Source organism: Eretmochelys imbricata, chromosome 5 (genome assembly GCF_965152235.1).
Source record: "Eretmochelys imbricata isolate rEreImb1 chromosome 5, rEreImb1.hap1, whole genome shotgun sequence".
Classification (NCBI taxonomy): Eukaryota; Metazoa; Chordata; order Testudines; family Cheloniidae; genus Eretmochelys; species Eretmochelys imbricata.
This window is the reverse complement of record NC_135576.1, coordinates 34,538,354-34,557,507: the sequence shown is the minus strand read 5'-3', so window position 1 is coordinate 34,557,507 and position 19,154 is coordinate 34,538,354. Positions and strand designations below refer to the sequence as shown.

Below are 19,154 nucleotides of genomic sequence, written 5' to 3'. Positions count from 1 at the left end.
CCAAAATCAGTTACATGGCATTGTAAGGAGTCTCTCATCATACCATCCTCTCCATAAACTTATTGATCTCAATCTTGAAGCCAGTTACGTTTTTTTTCTTTTTCTTTTGCGAGGCCATTGGAAGGCTGGAAAAGCCTACAGGGTTAGACATGAGCCAAATGGGCGTTTTGCGGATTGCAGTTTTAGGCACCCAAAACTGGCACGTAGTTACCTAAGTGGATCTGGGCTTAAATGTCCAACAGACATAAGCACTTTTTAAAATCCCATCTAAAATGATCCAAACAACTGTTTTTCAACGGGTTTGGGTGATAATGGGGAGAAGCTGCGAAGGCAAGGGGGAATGAGTGAGACAGGGCAGAGGGGGCTAGTGGGTGAGAGTGGGGCAGAGGGGCGGTTCAGCGGCAAGGGGGGCCAGCAAAGGGGCGCAGGTAGTAGAGAATGGGGGCTGGGAGCTTCCTTGTAGCCTCTTCTCCCCAGGGCCGGGCACCCCGGAGCCCCGCCCCGGGAGCAGCCTGCGCCCCCCCCAAGTGTAACTCGACCGGAGCCAGCGCGACAGCTGCTGCACGGGCGGGGCTGCGCTGTGGCCCTGAGCCCCGGGGCCGCTGCTGCCTCCTTCGCCGGACCTGGAGCGGGCGGCCCGCGGAGCCGGTGAAGCTGGGAGCGCAGGCGGCATGGCCCCGGGGTGGGGGAGTCCCGGCGGCGGCCTCCCCGGCGCCCTGCTCCTCCTGCTTGCCCTTAGCCTACGGGCTCTCGCAGGTAGGGCTGGAGAGACCCCTGGCCGGGCCTCCCGGAAACTTCTCGTCAGGTTGGGCTGGGCTTCTGCCCGACGCCGGAGCACTGCTGCCCCGCTCCGGGTGCGCTCGGCTGGGCCTGCCGCGGCCGCCGCGGCTGAGAGCCCCTGCCCGGCCTGGCCCTCCGGCTCCGGCCGCCGCGCGGGGACGGGGCCACTCGCAGCCCGGCAGCTGGAGCCGCCCACACATGCGTGGCGGGTTTGGGGTCCGGCGGTCGCTGCACTGCAGCAGAAGGGGAAAGGCCCCGAGCACCGGGCACTTCGGGCCACAACGCCCTGCCGGGGCGAGCGCTTTCCGCTGCTACCCAGCTACAGTGACTGCGGGGGCTCAATTCCCTGGGCGCGCTGTACTGCCTGCTGGCCTGGGGTATTTGTGAACAGACCTGCAATCCCAAGTCAGACTCACCTGACAGGCTCTTCCCTCGCTGCGTATCAGTTTTCAGGCAGAGGTAGCCCATCAGGAAGGGTTTGATGGTCTTGTTCGTTCTGTGGAAGCAGAAATGCAGGATCAGGGGTCGGAATTGGGATTTAAGAAAGGTCAGGCTTTAACATAACATTTAGACCTTTTCTTTGTATATTATTTGCTTACAGTGGATTGTAGATTTATCAGCACATTAAAGTTGTAGGCCAGAGGACATTGTTTGTTCTAGTCCTTTATGGTGCATAACAAAAAACCTTAAAAGCTTTTTAGTTTAAAGATTTTTTTTCGGGTTTGGGGTGTTTTTTTTTTTTTGGTCTCCTAAAATATTAGGCATTGATTTCTGGTTTTGTTTTTGTTTTGTTGGTTGGAGGGCTGTCTGGAGAGCTAGTGGGACAGTGATACCACAAGAGAAACACTTTGCATATTCACATAACTTTATTCATAAGAGTAGTGCCAAAAAGGAGGAATTAGGTACATACCTAAGGGCTTGCAGGAGCAAAGCTGAAAGTATGAGCTGCAGCTGCTCTGTCTCTCAGTAGAAGGGGAGTTGGTATTCAGTCAATTTTTTAAACTACTTTTTGTTAAGACTGGTTTAACTTAAGCTCCTGACAAACAGGATAAAAGCTTTTTGTCAAGGAGTCAACATCTCTTCCCTTTCAACTGAGGGCTAAGAAACGTCAGCTCAGGTTTTAGTCTATTGCGATGTCTCTATTCCACGGAGGTCTGCAGTCCTCAGGAGGACCCTCCTGAAAACTTGATATGTCCCATCTCTGTAATAATTTTTTTTTAAAAGGCTTCCCTCTCCTTTTAACTGCAGGGGGTCATCCTACATCACAGAAGTTAAATCAAAGACACAAGCAGGAGGTTCCCCCCCCCCCTTTTTTTTAGTTTGCTTGTAAAGTAGTGTTCCAAATTTCAGAACTAGCCATTAAATTTGAGACACCTCATGCCTTAACCCCATGCAACTCTTCTAGACAAAGAACTTTAAAGTCTCTTATGCTATCATTAAAAGTAACAGTGTAACTAAAATCTCAAATCTTTTACTTCTCCTTATAATAAATAATATCAGCTGCTGTAGTTTTTCTTACTACCTATATTCTAACAGTGGGTGTAATTTTGCAGTTTGAAATAGCCATTTACAAAGTGATACATTAAGTAGCTGTAGAAGTGTGCATTGTAGCAGAGCCACAACTCTCTGGAACCCCACAGCCCATGAGTAAATTGCAGTGGAATTCTCCTTGGAAGTTGAGGGTGCTCATCATTTCAGATTTCAGAGTAACAGCCGTGTTAGTCTGTATTCGCAAAAAGAAAAGGAGTACTTGTGGCACCTTAGAGGCTAACCAATTTATTTGAGCATGAGCTTTTGTGAGCTACAGCTCACTTCATCGGATGCATACCGTGGAAACTGCAGCAGACTTTATATACACACAGAGAATATGAAACAATACCTCCTCCCACCCCACTGTCCTGCTGGTAATAGCTTATCTAAAGTGATCATCAAGTTGGGCCATTTCCAGCACAAATCTGGGGGGAGGGAAGGGGGGTGAGAAAACCTGGATTTGTGCTGGAAATGGCCCAACTTGATGATCACTTTAGATAAGCTATTACCAGCAGGACAGTGGGGTGGGAGGAGGTATTGTTTCATATTCTCTGTGTGTATATAAAGTCTGCTGCAGTTTCCACGGTATGCATCCGATGAAGTGAGCTGTAGCTCACGAAAGCTCATGCTCAAATAAATTGGTTACTCCATCATTTCAGAGGTCCCCTAAGTGTAATATAGATGTCTTAATTATCTGGGATTAAGTGTTACGAGATAGTGGGTCTTTGTAAAGACAATATAATTTTCTTTTAAAATAATGTGCAGTACTTCAGATATTTGGTAGTGTTCCCTCGAGAACTATTTTCATGCATTCTGATTTAAATATATGGGGCTCGTATTGCAACATGGTATCTTGACCTGTGATATGCAGTCCCAGATGGTGTTCTCACGGGTTTTAGTGACAACAAATCCCAATTACAGTTGGGAGTGGTTGTTGCTTTTATGTATAGCTCTATGACGTGATTTTCAGAAGTACTCACTTTGTGCCCAATTCCTGTGGAAGTTGATGAGAGTTTTGCCTTTTACTGCAATAGTGGTAGAGTTAGGCCCATGCTGAGCACACTTGAAAATCCCTTGAGTCTTGAAGCCTCTCTCTGAAAGTGAGTTCTTTAGAGAAAGCACTGGTGTGAAACATATATTTTATACTAAGACACAGTATAGATGTAAGAAGTCTATAAACAGCATTGAAACTATATTTAAAAGTTAAGAAGTTTTCAGACTTCTGTGTTAGGAAATTCTTTGATAGTTTTTTTAAAAAATATATATTAGCTGCAAAGGATTAGATCTTATATTAGTAAGATCCTAGCAGAAATTGATTTATATTGTATTTTCATCATCATATTAATGGCTAAAAATGAAGTACACAGAATGAATGGACTTATCCTCAAAAGATATTTTTTCTATGGGACTGTCTTTATGAGCCAGGTCCTGCAAACCTCTGACACATTTTGAAGTTGCAGGATTGGGACTCAAGTTTGTCACCGTTTTTTCTTTCTGAATAACATTTCTTGTTAATTAAGTGTAGTGTACGTGTATAGGTTTTAATATGATTTTGGATCCAATCTAAAGATGCACACATGGTAGTTTACACTCACAAGTAGTTTTTTTTTTTAAAAGGCTTCCCTCTCCGATGAAGTGAGCTGTAGCTCACGAAAGCTTATGCTCAAATAAATTTGTTAGTCTCTAAGGTGCCACAAGTACTCCTTTTCTTTTTGCGAAGTAGTTTCAGTGACTTCCATGGACCACTTTATGTGAGTAAAGATATATATATGTACAGATCATGGTCTTTCTTCTGAATTGTCATAATAGATGAGTGTTTTAATTGTTTTACTTCCTGGAAGTAAGTTGCATTTTTAATTAGTTAGATTTTTGTCTATTGACTTATATATCTGAAATATACATCTTTAATGTAGATCCATATGTTCCCACATCATTGTAAACACAATTAAGGAGTTTTGACCTTTTTGGCATCAGCAGTTACTACTGATAAAATACCAGATCTCCTTTCTGCACCCTCTACCTTTAGGGCGAGTGTGCTTGGCATGTTGACATTAAGAGTATTTAATCTTCAGTGGATCATTTGTTCTCTTCTCAGTGTTCAAGAATTACACGTGACACTTTCCATTCACCAAGATGATACTAGATCCATTAATTTTAATCTCGGCTCAATAGTTTGAATAAATAGCCTTCTGTATGATTAAAATGCATAGTCACTGTCCCCAAATCCCTTCAGGATTGAATAGAAGTTGAAATTCTGTTTCAAATTAGTCCAGCACTCCTATTTCCTGTATAAAATGCTTTTGCTTTTCAATAATCTGCTTAATTTTAATGACTCTTAGAGAGTCTCTAAACTTAAATGGTTATTAAAGATGGCATTGTCTTTCCTTTTACCAATCCTTGGAGAGGCGATTCTTGTCTTTCTGAGTCTGATAAAGAGTTGCTTATGATTATAACAAGCAAAAATTTTAATAAATATTTTAGTAACTATTTTTACATCAATATTCAGGTCTACTCCCTGCAGTTCCATTATGCTAGGCAGTTTACAAACAACACAATAAGAGACAAGGCCAGGTCAGCGCTAGAAACTTGCCAGTGTAGCAATGTCACTTAGGGGTGTGACTTATTTGTTTATTTTATAACATTTCTATATTGGCAAAAGCCATAGTATAGAGACAGTTATACAAGCAAAAAAGTGCTTTTGCTGGTATAGCTTATTCACTTGAGAAGCTGGTATAAGCTATACCTAAAGCCCTCTTGTTCTGATATCAGCTGAGTCCACACTTGGACAGTTTGTCAGTATAGCTATACTAGAAAAGCTTTTCTAGTGTCATCTAGGCCTGAGAGACAGTTCCTGCCTCCAAAAGCTTAACTGAGATTCAGGGCATGGCTACCCTTGCAGATGTAGAGCACTGTGAGTTAAACCAGCTCTCGGAGAATGCAGTAGGGAAAGCGCTGTAGTGTGTTCATACTGTCAGATTCAAGCACACTGGTGTGGCCACATTAGCAGCTCTTGCAACGCCACAGACAGCAGTGCATTGTGGTCGCTATCCCAGCATTCAAGTGGCTGCAACGTGCTTTTCAAATGTGGGGGAAGGGGGGGAAGGTGGAGTGTGACAGGGAGTGTGTTGTGTGTATGTGGGGGGAGAGAGAGTTGGTTTTTGGAGTGTCGAGAGTGTGTCAGCATGCTGTTTTGTAAATTCAGACAGCCGAAGGCCCCTCTCCCCCACGCCTCTCTGTCACACACACACAGCAAGCAGCATTCCACAGTAATGGTTGCATTGTCCCAGAGCAGATAAGCATGCCGGCTGTCAAAAACAGAGCTTTGAAAGGGATATCTTGCATTCCTACAGCCGAGTTCAAAACAATGACAAGAGTGGCCACTTCACTTAAGGGGATTATGGGATGTTTCCGGAGGCTGATCATAGCACAGTAATGGAACACCTCGTTCACACTGATGCCTGGGCGTTTCAGCCGAGGCGCAGGAAGCGTTACGCTTCTCGTGGAGTTGGATGATCAGGAGCGCTCCAGCTGCAGAGTCCAGGTCCTCTAAGTGCCTTGCCAGTGTGGACGGGTTGGGAGTTAGGGACCTGGGGCTGCTTTAATGTGGTCTAACTTGCAAGTGTATCCAAGCCCTCAGAGAGGTTAAATGACTTGCCCACATTCTCACAAAGAGTATGTAATAGATCCAGGATTTGAACTGCGCCCTACTAAGTTGCAGTCAAGTACCTTAATCACAAGACCACCTTTCTTCTTGAATTGTGGTAGGTGAAGGATTTACAGATAAAGTGTATTTCAGGTATGCTGCACACTCTGCTGGTGAGGGTTATTTGCTTGCAAACTCATTTAGTATTTGCTTTTCATTGTACACAAAATAACTAAGTGCGATAGTGGGGAAAGATTGGATAAACAGAAGATTTACTTTGGATTAAAGGTTAGATGTGCTTTATAATGTCAAAGGCTAATGTAGCAAAACTCCTTCCCACACTCCTTTTGCGCTGTCAGTGTCATTTAGCAACAGTTTGGCATGTAATATTGTTTCTGCCATCTCTTTTTCTCCTCCTCCTCCTCCCCTAGTTCCTGCCTCCAAAAACTTATCTTCTCCCCTAGACTCATGTGCTCCTTCATTTTGGGGCTCTGCTCCTAATTTAGCATTGTCCTGCTCTGCTTCTGCTCTTTGTACTAGCAGTCAAGAATAATTTACTAAAATTCTGTTGTGAAAAGCCCACACTGTGCTTCAAAGAACCGTAGTTTAGACCCTTACTCTTGACTTGTGTGCACATAGTCGAAGCACAGTAGTGTTGATGGAGAAAGCAGTGCCAGGAGCAATTTGGAACTGTGAAGTGTCACAAAGGACCTGACCCTCTAAAACAGAGACCTGTTAACTCAACGTCCCACCATATAAGACTTTCAACCTTGCCAGTGCTTTTTGAAACTTCTTGCACTCTTTTAAAAACATTTTTTATATAAAATTGCATTTAGGAAAAGCAGCTGCTGAAGATGAGTAAAGAAATATGTAGGTACTTATGGCTCCCATCATTGTAAGAACATAAGAACAGCCATATGAGGTCAGACAAATGGTCCATCTCGCCCAGTATCCTATCTCTGACAGTGGCCAATGCCAGATGCTTCTGAGTGAATTAACAGAGTAGGGCGATTTCAAGTGATCCATCCCGTGTCTTATGGCGAAACGCGGCCAATGGGAGCTTCGGGGGAGGTACCCACAGGCAAGAACAGCTCATGGAGTTCTTTGCTCCTCCCTGCCCCCCTCCAGGCCTGCAGGGACAGGGTGCCCACCACTTCCCAGAGCGGAGCGGCATGGGGCCGGGGCTGGGGCAGGCAGGGAGCCTACCATGGCCCCAGTGTTCGCCCCTGCTACCCTGGAGCCGCTCAAGGTAAGTGGTGCTGGGCTGGAACCCGAACCCCTCCTGCACCCCAACTCCCTGCCCTGAGCCCCCTGCCTGCACCCCAACCCCCTGCCACACCTCACACTCCCTCCTGCACCCCAGCCCCCTGCCCTGAGCCCCCTGCTGCACCCTGCCGGCAGGGGCGGAGTGGGGGGCAGGGGCAGCAGCCCTCGGGACAACCTATGAGTCCTCATGTGGCCCTCCTGGTGATTCGAGTTTGAGACCCCTGATCTAGATGATCTGCCATGAGTGCAGGGGACTGGACAAGATGACCTCTTGAGATCCCTTCTAGTCCTTTGATTCTATGACTTGGACTCAGAGAGATTTCTATGACAGCTGGGAATTTAGTCTCAATTTTGAGTCCTCATCTCGTGCCTAAACCAAAAAGCGAGAATTCCTCCCAGAAAAAACTATAAAACTGAAAGGAAGGCCTGGACACTGTTTATGAAAACTGGAAATATCACTGTTATTATACTGTATTACTTTTAGTATGTCTACTATAGCAAGTAGTGTGATGTGTAGCAGATATGTGTCAATGCAAAAGAAATTCAATAGGTGTTCTCTGTATTTTTGTTGCATTAATGTGAACTCCGTTATTAAAGTTTTATATCAAATGAGTCAATCATTTCATAGATACCAAGGTCAGAAGGTACCACTGTGATAATCTAGTCTGACCTCCTGTATAACATAGGCCACAGAACTTCCCCCAAATTTACTTTCCCTGTGATTTTTTTAACATTAATTTGGAGTAGTCTTACTTCTCGTTGTAAATGTCATATTATCTCATTGTAAATATATCATATCTGAGTCTTCTCTCAGCAACTCCATTGACTGGTGATTTATGCCAGTGTGAGAACAAAATTAGGTCCATTATCTGTGCAGTAGATGGTGACCCTGGATTCTATTAATGAGCCCCAGAAGCCAAGTTTTTATTTTTTTGTTTATTAAATACAAGGAAGCATGGGGATCTCTACAGGAGCATACTTGGGGCCAAATCCTGCTCACCATACATAAATCTAGCTTTGAATTCAGTGTTAGACCTGCTCATACCACATTAAAATCATTTAAAATATGGGAGAAATCTTGTTTTTTTGCTGTTTTCTATTTTTTAATAAAGAAGAACAAGAAGTTGTTTTGTCTGGATGTAGATCTGGATTTGAATGGAAGCTTATTTTGTTTACATAATGGTACATAAAATATTGTTAATGACTTTTCCCTTTGAGGCATTTGTTATTTTCAGGAAATATAGCTCTTGTAGCTTATTCAGTGACTATGACAAGCAAAAACAGAATCTTTTCCTTGCAGTTTGTTAAAATGTTTGGCCTAGAGAGCACTCTCCTAGAAAAGAACCTGCAGAAGGGGGCGAAGGAGGAGAACTCTATGAAAAGCCCTTGTGAAGTTACCCATAAATTATTCTCATGAGCACCAAAGCCTGCAGGGGCATGTGCTGCTCCCTGGCAGTATGGCTCTATTGTAGTCATGCTGTCAGTGCCTTCCTTGGGTGCAGCTGTCCCAGGAACGTCTTCATGTGGGATACCCCTGCACAGAGGAGGGCTCAGGACAAGATAATGCACTCCTAGGTTGTGCTACCTTTTTCTGAGGAATCTCTATGAAGGGATGATGATTTCGCTCCCATGGCCTGTCTAGCTTTCACCCCTCTTCCTTGCAGAGCCTTCTATAGGATTCCAGGAAGTGGGGGACAATGTTATTATCCAACTAACTCCCTCACCCCTATTTCTGCTCAGGACACAGGAGGACTGTCCATGAATCTTATGGGAGGCAGGGAGTGGAAGCCATCTGGGCCTTTATTTCAATTGGTATCACCGCTAATTATATTTGTTTTACAGAAATGTGAGAGCTACCAAAACATTTCCCATGTAAAAAAAGTGAAGTCAGGTTAGAAAATAAACAGTTCAGTAATATAAATGGGTGGTATTCGGTGTGCATGTGTGTATATATGAGTATAAAAGAATAGCACAGGCATGTGGGAACACTACCAGAAAAGCTAATGATTGGGAGAACACTGTGATCGACAAAGCCTGAGTTAGTGCCTAGGCTCCTTATATAATTAACAGGAAGAGATCAAAGCTTAAAAATTAAATTAAAAAAAACTAGCACAAAAGCTAGTATGCTAGGCAGGGAGCTGCCTATGGATGCCGATGACAGTGGTGTATGGTAAGCCCCACCCTTCTCTCGGAGATAGATGCCCAAGTCCAGGCTTCAGGGAGGCACCTATTTCTACTAAGCAATCCACAAACAGGAACCCCTGTCTAGGAGTCAGGCAGTTTAGAACCTAAGCCATCTCTTGAGGGAATGAGTTAGGCACCTGCCTTGCTCCACACAATGGCTGGAGGAGGTGGAGCCACCACCCACCTTGTAACATTTAGCCTGTTGGTTAGAGCACTTGCCTGGGATGTGGGCAGCCAAGGTTCAATTCCCTCTTCTCTGCCAGAGACCGAGAAAGGATTTGAACAGGGGACTCCTCTTGGGAGAGCGCTCTTACCACTGGCCTATGGGATAGTTTGGTCCTAGGCTCCCTCAGTCTTTCCTGTTGAAGCTGTTTCACTGTGGATAAATAATGAGTGATTGGAGCAGAGGGACTGGATCCTGGAGTTTCCTACCCCCCCATAAAGGAAAGGAGTACTTGTGGCACCTTAGAGACTAACCAATTTATTTGAGCATGAGCTTTCGTGAGCTACAGCTCACTTCATCAGATGCATACCTCCCCATGTGAGTGCCCTAACCATTGGACTACAGAGTCATTCTGTCTATCTCCACTCCCCAGCCCAATGACTGTTTAAGTATTTATCCCACAGGGGAACAGGGTAGAAGCCAGAAAAGGGAAATAACAGGTTAAAGAATATTTAGATAAGTTGGATGTATTCAAGTTGGCCAGGCCTGATGAAATTTACCCTAGGATACTTAAAGACATAGCTGAAGGAATCTAGGCTATCTGATTATCTTTCAGGTAATGGAGGATGGGTGAGGTCCCAGAAGACTGGAGAAGGACAAACATAGTACCGGTCTTTAAAAAGGAGAACAAAGAGGAGCCACGGAACCCAACTTCAATACCTGGAAAGACACTGGACAAATTATGAATCAATTTATAAGCACCTAGAGGATAATAGGGTAAATAGTAAGAGCCAACAGGGATTTGTCAAGAACAAATCATGCTAAACCAACCTCATTTTCTTCTTTGACAGGGTTACTGGCCTTGTGAATGTGGGGACCGGATACAGTTTGATTTTAGGAAAGCTTTTGACACAGTCCCACATGACATTCTCATAGGCAAATTAGGGAACTGTTGTCTAGATGACATTGCTATAAAGTGGGTGTAAAACTGAGTGAAAGACTGTGCTAAAAGAGTAGTTATCTATGGCTCACTGTGAGACAGGGAGGACATAACTTGTGGATCCTACAGGAGTCCATTCTGAGTCCAGTACTATTAACTATTTTCATTAATGACTTTGATAATGGAGTGGAGAGTATACTTATATTTGTGGATGACACCAGGCTGAGGTGGGTTCCAAGCCCTTTCGAGGACAGGAATAGAATTCAAAGATAAGTTGGATAATAGGTTTGAAATCAACAAGGTGAAATTCAATAAAGACAAGTGCAAAGTACTACACTTAGGAATTAAAAAATCAAATGCACAATTACAAAATGGGGAATAACTTGACTGGGCAGTAGTACTGCTGAAAAGGATCTGGGCTTATAGTGGATCACAAATTGAATTTGAGCGAGTGCAGTTATGAAAAGGGCTAATCTCATTCTGGGGTGCATTAACAGGAGTGTTGTATTTAAGACAAGGGAGGTACTTGTTCTGTTCTCTTCTGCACTGGTGGGGCCTCAGCTGGAACACTGTATCCAGTTTAGGATGGCACACTTTAAGAAAGATGTGAACAAATTAGAGTAAATCCAGAAAAGAGCAACAAAAATGATAAAAGGTTTAGAAAACCTGATCTATGAGGAAGGACTGCAAGAACTGGGCATGTTTACTCTTGGGGAGACCTGATAAGTCTTCATATATTTTAAGGGCTGTTAAAAGAGGATGATGATCAGTTGTTCTCCATGTCCACTAAAGGTGGGCCAAGAAGTTAATTGGCTTAATTTTTGCAGCAAGAGAGATTAGGTTAAATGTTAGGGGAAATGTTCCAACTATAGGAATAGTTAAGCAATGGAATAGGTTACAAAGGGAGCTTGTAGAATACCCATCGTTTAGATGAACACCTGGTAGGGTTGGTCTAGGTATACCACGTCCTGCCTCAGCACAAGGCACTGGATTACCAGCCTCTGGAGATTCCTTCCAGCCCTATTAGGGTGACCAGATAGCAAGTGTGAAAAATTGGGACGGGGTGGTGGGTAATAGGTCTCTATATAAGAAAAAGTCCCAAATATCGGGACTGTCCCTATACAACTGGGACATCTGGTCACCATAAGCCCTAGAATTCTGTCAGTCTGTGGCAACCTCAGTGGTTCAGGAGCCAAATTAGCAATTAACATTACCTAAGAGAGCCACAGTTGTGTGACTTTGTTTCATTTACCTATAGTACTATTGATATTTAAAAAGAGGGACAGGGGAGACATTTATATATTCTCACAGCAAATAAGTTAATAAATTAGTGCAAGTTGATAACTGAATTGGTTAATAACATAGCAAAAGCATTCTGGTTGGTTAATAATTAAATCACACACGAGCTGGAAAGAGCTGCAGGAGACACATTAAAGAGCCACTTGTGGCTTGTGAGCTGTAGTCTGAGTATTGTATATGATGAATAGCCACTGTAAAAATGGGTTAGACATTTAAGTAGCCAAGTAAACACAATATAAACCCATACATGGGAGCTCTTTGTGAGAGGCGAGGGAACAAGGGCTATCAACGTCTGCAAAATTAAATTAAATTAAAAACAGTCCCCCACTCACCTAAGTTTGTAGCTCTTCTGTCTGGGAAGATAATCTTACAGATATGAACCATGTCTAAACAGATGCCTTATTAACTTCCTAAGACTGCAGACACAGCTCCAGTGCCTTTGCAGCTGCTCATACATTGTCCTTACTAGTGTTCAAAAGCATTGGACAGCAACTAAACTAACAAGAATTAAGTCAATTTCACTTCTACTGTGGCTTGGAAAAGCTGGTAGCAGCCACAGAGGCACCTAGTGTAGCAATATAGTTGAAGGAGAACTCAAAAACTTTGGTAGTGTAAGGAATAGACATCTTCTTCTCAGCAGCCAAGAATCTCTGGGGGACACTAAGGAACAATGTTCATCCTTTCCAGCCCCCAAAGAATGGGTGTGGGGATTAAAGTTTATTAGGTCTGAGCTTGCCAGTAATTGATCTGAAAGTTGGCATTTCTCAGCAAGGTACAGGGACAACACTGCCTGAAATTCAAGCATTCTCCACTTTCCCAAGAGCCCACCTACTTATTCACCCCAATTGTGGGCCCTCTTTCCCTTTGCAGTCTTTCATATTGGTCTTTGGCTGGTAGGTTAATCTCTCTGGCTAGGAAATATAGAATAAGGCACTCAGAGGTCCTGAAATATAATTCTTATGGATTATTTTTACGTATATGGTGGCATACCTTTATTTGGCTGAATTGTCTTTTTCTAACTTGGCTTTTGGGAGATGTGAATTAGATCAGATCTATAATGCATCGAGAACTGTGTTACATTTGGGATATTTTTAATGTGATTCCACGCATCTGGAAAACAAGTTTTAAAGGACTTGTGTATATTTTTATTTGTAGGTATATTCTATGCCTCATCTTTTAAGCTTCTGGCACTAGGTCTACTGTAGATGTTCAACATTATTATACATTTGTCAACTTGTACATGTATTTCCCTAAACTTGAAGGAAACAGTTATGTTTCAGATATCACTGTGATAATTTAGCATATGTTGACTTTATAATGGCACTTATCTGATTAATGTATATGTAGATAACCACAATATTGACGTCATAGCAAAGACTTCCTGTAATTCCAGTATCTGTTTCATAGTGTAAAACACTTTCATGTCTCACACTACTGCATCTGGATCAAAGGAACGTCAGGATTTTCCTCTATAAAAAAAGATATGGTATTAAGTTTAACCATACAGTAGTTGGTGTCCTCAAATATCTAGATATTCCCATCTAGATATTTCCATCTTCTAATGGAAAATTAATTGCTTTATTTTAGCAATCTGACACATGCATAAAAGCAAAGTCTCAATTTTGTAAGGATGGTGAAGTTCTATTCAGCACTTTAAAGCCAAGTCATGGCAATCTAGTTATAATTTCCAGACTGTAATTTTTATTAATCTGCAAACAAGTTGCAATCCAAAAATCTTTCTTACTTCACAAACTTTAAAAAACTAGGTTATTTCTAATCTGATCCTCACAGGGGTTACTGATCAGTATAATACTATTACCCAACTCTTGTATAGCATTTCTTAATCATAATGTTACCCGCACACTCTAGGGCAGTGGTGAGCAACCTGCAGCCCACCAGGATAATCTGCTGGCAGGCTGTGAGACAGTTTTACACTTACCGTCTGCAGGCACGGCTGCCTGCAGCTTCCAAGGCATAACCCAGTTAATTTAGGCCACCCCCACCTTACTCGGGGCAAAAGGCACCTACTCTTACCGAGTTCCTAGGGCTCAGGGCCACCCTTACCCAATTCCTAGGGCTCAGGGCTTAATCTTCTATGGATTTGCAGGGCCTTCTCCTGGTTAAAGAGCCTTACACAGTAATATCCTCAACCTCTATTAACAATCACCAAGCAGAATACGCATGCTAAGCATACAATGCTGTGCTCACCAATCGTGATTACATGGGCGGACTTTCCTTGTTGGCTATGCAAAGTCAGTCTTGTTTGGGTTCTGGTTGCTGCATGTCACAGTCATGCATATGATTTAGCAACTCTGATCTTGGGCTGTGTCTTGGAGGTGAGTTCTTCTTCTTCCAGGTCTTTCCTTCTTTTTTTCTTTTCCTTTCTTTCCCACCTGGTCGCCTTCTTGGACCTCCCAGTTTATATAGTAAAAGAAAGGAAAAAAGAAAAAGAAGGAAAGACCTGGGTGTGGTGTTCTGTCCCATCTAGTGGCACTGAGACCACTTAGAATGAGAGTGAGAGAGATAAAATGAGTCTGCTCTACAGCCTTAGCTAACAGCCAATTGGCGCTTAAATCATGGAGTAGAGGCTCATTTACTAAGCTCCAGAGGTCCCTGGTTCGATCCCGCCCGCCGGTGACTGGGGTCTGTTGGCCTTACACTTACCTATATCTTGACCAATCATTTTACTAAAGTATTACAAAATAATTCTTTGACCAGTCCTAATATATTGCAAAACAATTCCTTAACTAATTATACCCTGCCACCTTAGTTGATTTAAATCTTGCATAATTAGTTATGCAAGAGACGGAAACAATCAAAGAACCAGATAGAGACCATAGAGATAAACAATGGAGAAGTAGGGGCCATAAAGTCAAAACAATAAAGTAGTATAGATTTCACAATCACAACTGTTGATAAGTGATTCCTTGCCAGACAGAATGCTAACAAAAAAAGTTTTCTTTAAACATCTTAATATCTGTTCTTTAATCTGGTGCTGATCAGTACTATTAGAACAGGAGCGCCTCCTTAACAGACTGATATTTCATTGTTTTAATGTAATTCAGATGGAATGTGAGGCTGACTTTCTGCTTTTTAGTTCACAGCTGCTGCTGTCCTAATGTGACTGCAGAAAAAAGGCCTCAGACCTCACACTAGGTCTCAGAGCACTTTACAAAGGAGGTCAATATCATGATCTCCATTTTAAGCAAGAAACAAATAAAAGATTACCTTTAGAAAGTAATTACAAATAAATCCCAATTTTTCCAAACGCTGATTCAAAACTCAAGTTATCTGAAATGTATTCCCTCACTTCTAAAGTCTTACAACATCAACATTAGTTTGTTCAAAACTATATTAGAAGGGTTTTGGAGACCTTCATAAAATCTGGGGTTTACCTGTAGTAGAATGAGCAGTAAAGCTGAATTCCACAGTATCTCATGTTAAAAAGATTGCCTCATGTTCTCCAAAAGAGCTCTGACCCATTTGTTGCTTTCCATATAAAAGTGGAAGCATATCTCAAATTAGTATTAATCAGCATTGTAAAACAACCTCATCAAGGTTTTCCCCCCTATGTTCTCACAGTTTACTATGACCCCTTTTAATGTTTAAAAGGCAATCTCTTTAATTTCCAAATTTGTTTTTCCCTCCACTGGGCATATATTAAGTGTATTTGGGTTACTTAAATTCTTGGTTTATGTGACTGGTAATCTTAATTTCTAGCACTGTTCAGTGTATACAAACCTTTACAAAAGCATCAGCAAAAAAAGTTAACAGCCTGCACATGAATGTTGCATAAAAACTCAAGTTTATTTCCATAGATGACAGCTTCTAACAAATAGGTTTTCTATATTAATAATGGTACTGCGATAGCCTCTTATGCAGAATTGGAGAATTTTCTTTTGGAGGTTTTAGTACAAGTTAGTCACTATCAACAGACTGACACTTGTATAATAGACTTAGGACTAATATTTATGTTTGCAAATTACCTCAAGCATTTTGTATATACTCTGGAGTTGCTAGGGTTAGATTTAGAGACACTCTCTCTGTTACAGTCTGAATGACTGTTTCAGAGAACAAACCTGCAGCCACAAGGTAAAAGAAGGAAATAAAAATTTGTAAATAAATCTGTAGGTCATAAAATTTTGGTATAAATTAATCTAACAGAATCACTGTGATTAAGTTTTGATGAATAGTTCTGGGAGTTTTCCAACAGAGCATTCAATCTGAAGACACATTTTTTTCTAAAGAAAAGCACTTCACCTGCAGACAATTATTTGATCATTTCCCAAGAACAGAGAGGCTGTTTGCTGCCCTCTTATATGGAATGCACCTGTGGGTGGCCCAGGGTCCATCCCTGATAGGGATGGGGATATAAAAGAGGTCCTGGGAGTTTACTGTGAGAGTGTGTTTATTAGCAGTGAACTGAGTTATTCTAGGTTATAGGAATACACTGTTATTGGGGTTTGTAGGAAAGGGGGCTTTATGGGCTGCCTTTCAACAACTACTTATAGGACATGTGCTTTATGGGCTGCCTTTCAATGAGTGCTTATAGGACATGTAGTGAGAGTCTGGGATGCTTATGAATTTATAATTGAACTCTTACACTTTTTTTGATGTAGTGCTGTTAAGAGCATCTTGAGCTTGACAAATAGAAGTGGAACCATTTGTCTCCTATTTGTTCTCTCTTCCTCAGCTGGCACCACAGATGTTGGACAGTCATGAAATGAGTGAAAATGAACCAGACTTTTAAAAGTTTTTATGTATCAAAACAATCAACAACCTGAAGAACTAGTTGCATGAAAAGGAAAACCATCTTTATGATTAGAAAATGAACACTTATTTCCCTTACTAAAATCCTAGATTAAGGAAGATTTACACTACCTTTTATTGAAGGGTCTTATATTCTGAAGATTGAGAGCACACAGCTGTGTAGCTTGTATCTATGTAGTTTGCTGTTAGAAACTTCTGATATTTCTCATACTTGATTAATTTTTTTATGAGCTACAAGATCAAAAATAAACATCTTAAAACCATCTAGTCATGCACGCATCTGGCCTATGTAAGTGCATGTTCTTAGTACCTTTTCCTTCATTCTTCTGCCTCACTTCCTTTTGATGATTTTCCACCCACTAGTTATATCTTGTCTTAGTTAGAGTGTAAGCTCTTTGGGGTTGGAGCTGTCTTTTACTGTGTTTGCACAGTCCTATCACAATACGGCCCTGATGGGGCTTTTATTCACTAAATACTATTCTAGAAGTACTTTCAAAAGGTGGGCACCTACCTTTGTGCCATACAGATCCCACAACATCTTTATCTACCACCTGTAGAAGACATTATAGGACAAAAGCCAATGCTAGCAGTGCCAAAATAAAAAGCACTTGACTGTTACACCGCTGAAAGAAAAAAAAAGTTTGTTGGCATGCTGGATGAATTATTTCACTTCAATTTCTGGGTGTTTTCAAACTGTAGTCCCACACAGAGCATGTTGCAATAATCTAATCCCAACATGGAGAAGGCAGGGATAAATTGCAGTGACCTCTGCATCCAAAAGCAGAGCTTGCACCCTTCTTATCAAGTGCAGATGGGGGAAAAAACTGCTCCTGGGCATAGCTGCGAGCTCAGCATCCATGAGCAGCAGAGAATCTAAAACGAACTCCAAATTGCCAACATGAGTAATAAGTGGTAGGCACACACTCTTATTCAGTGGGGTAAGTAGTAATCTCCATTATTTATTGTGATTGATTCCCCAATTTGTTCCCATTAGATTTTTTTTTTTTCCCTGGAACGAGCCTTTGGTGGTAAGCCTCTGGTGAGTAGCCTTCCTCAAAGCCCCAGTTTTAGCCAGACACTTGGATAAATCACTCAGCTAGTCTTCGGGGAACTTGGCCATCAGGACAGAAGAATGCTCTTATGCAATCACCCTCTACTATCCCCAAAAATCTCTCGACACAGAGAAACAGAACTTTCTTTCTTGAGCATATATGCAAGATTGTAAGCTTTTTGGGACAGGGATTGTGTTTTTGTTCTGCATTTGTACAGCACCTAGCACAATGGGGTCCTGGGTGCTACCGTAATAGCAATAATTATCATTGAGAGATAGCAACTTCAGAACTGATAAAGGGAAATATTCAGAACATAATTAGACTGTAACTCACTGCCACATGATATCATTGAGGCCAAGAATTTAGTAACATTCAAGAGGGGTTGGACATATAGAGGACAAGAATATCCAGAGTTACAACAATTAATACAAACACAGAATTTTGGATGGGATAATAATTCAGGGTTTAAGGCAGTCTCTAACTCTGAGGGATTAGGATCAAACCTTTATGAGGGCAGATTATTCCATAACTGACTGCTGTGGGGTTTTTGCACCCTTCTCTGAGGCGTCATACTGGCTATATCGACCGTGGGTCTGATCCAGGGGTTCTCAACCTTCACTGCACTGCGACCCTGTTCTGACAAAAAAAATTACTACAGGACCCCAGGATGGGGACCGAAGCCTGAGCCTGCCCAAGTCCTGCTGCACCGGGTGGGGGTGGGGGGGTGCCAAAGCCTAAGGGCTTCAGCCCTGGGTGGGGGGCCTTTAACCTGAGCTCTGCCATCCAGGGCTGAAGCCCTTGGTCTTAGGCTTCGGCCCCGGCGGTGGGGTCGGGTTTCAGCCCTGGGCCCCAACAAGTCTAACTTCAGCCCTGGTGATGCCTTTTGATACAGTCTCTCACAGTATTCTTGCCAGCAAGTTAAAGAAGTATGAGCTGGATAAATGGACTACAACAGAGGTAGGCAACCTTTCAGAAGTGGTGTGCCGAGTCTTCATTTATTCACTCTAATTTAAGGTTTCACATGCCAGTAATACATTTTAACATTTTTAGAAGGTCTCTTTCTACAAATCTATAACATATAACTAAGCTAAGTAAATAAGGTTTTTAGAAGGTCTCTTTCTACAAATCTATAATATATAACTAAGCTAAGTAAATAAGGTTTTTAAAATGTTTAAGAAGGTTCATTTAAAATTAAATTAAAATGCAGAGCCCCCCCGGACCAGTGGCCAGGACCCGGGCAGCGTGAGTACCACTGAAAATCAGCTCGTGTGCTGCCTTTGGCACGTGTGCCATAGGTTGCCTACCCCTGGGCTACAAGGTGGATAGAAAGCTGGCTAGATCATTGGGCTCAATGGGTAGTGATCAATGGCTCCATTTCTAGTTGGCAGCTGGTATCAAGCAGCGTGCCCCAAGAATCAGGTTTTGTTCAATATCTTCATTAATGATCTGAAGGATGGAGTGGATTGCACCCTCAGCAAGTTTGCAGATGACACTAAACTGGGAGGAGTGGTAGATATGCTGGAGGGT

At 42.3% G+C, this 19,154-nt stretch overlaps 1 protein-coding gene across 1 annotated transcript in view; it reads left to right on the top strand.

Annotated features, from left to right (window-relative positions):
• Positions 1–671: 671 nt before the first annotated feature.
• The window catches only part of LOC144265063 (chondroitin sulfate proteoglycan 4-like), a 62,053-nt gene continuing 43,570 nt past the window's right edge, over positions 672–19,154 (top strand). The window contains exon 1 of the mRNA XM_077817238.1: positions 672–1,239. Coding sequence (XP_077673364.1) covers positions 672–1,239 — 568 coding nt within the window. The remainder of the gene's footprint in view (positions 1,240–19,154) is intronic.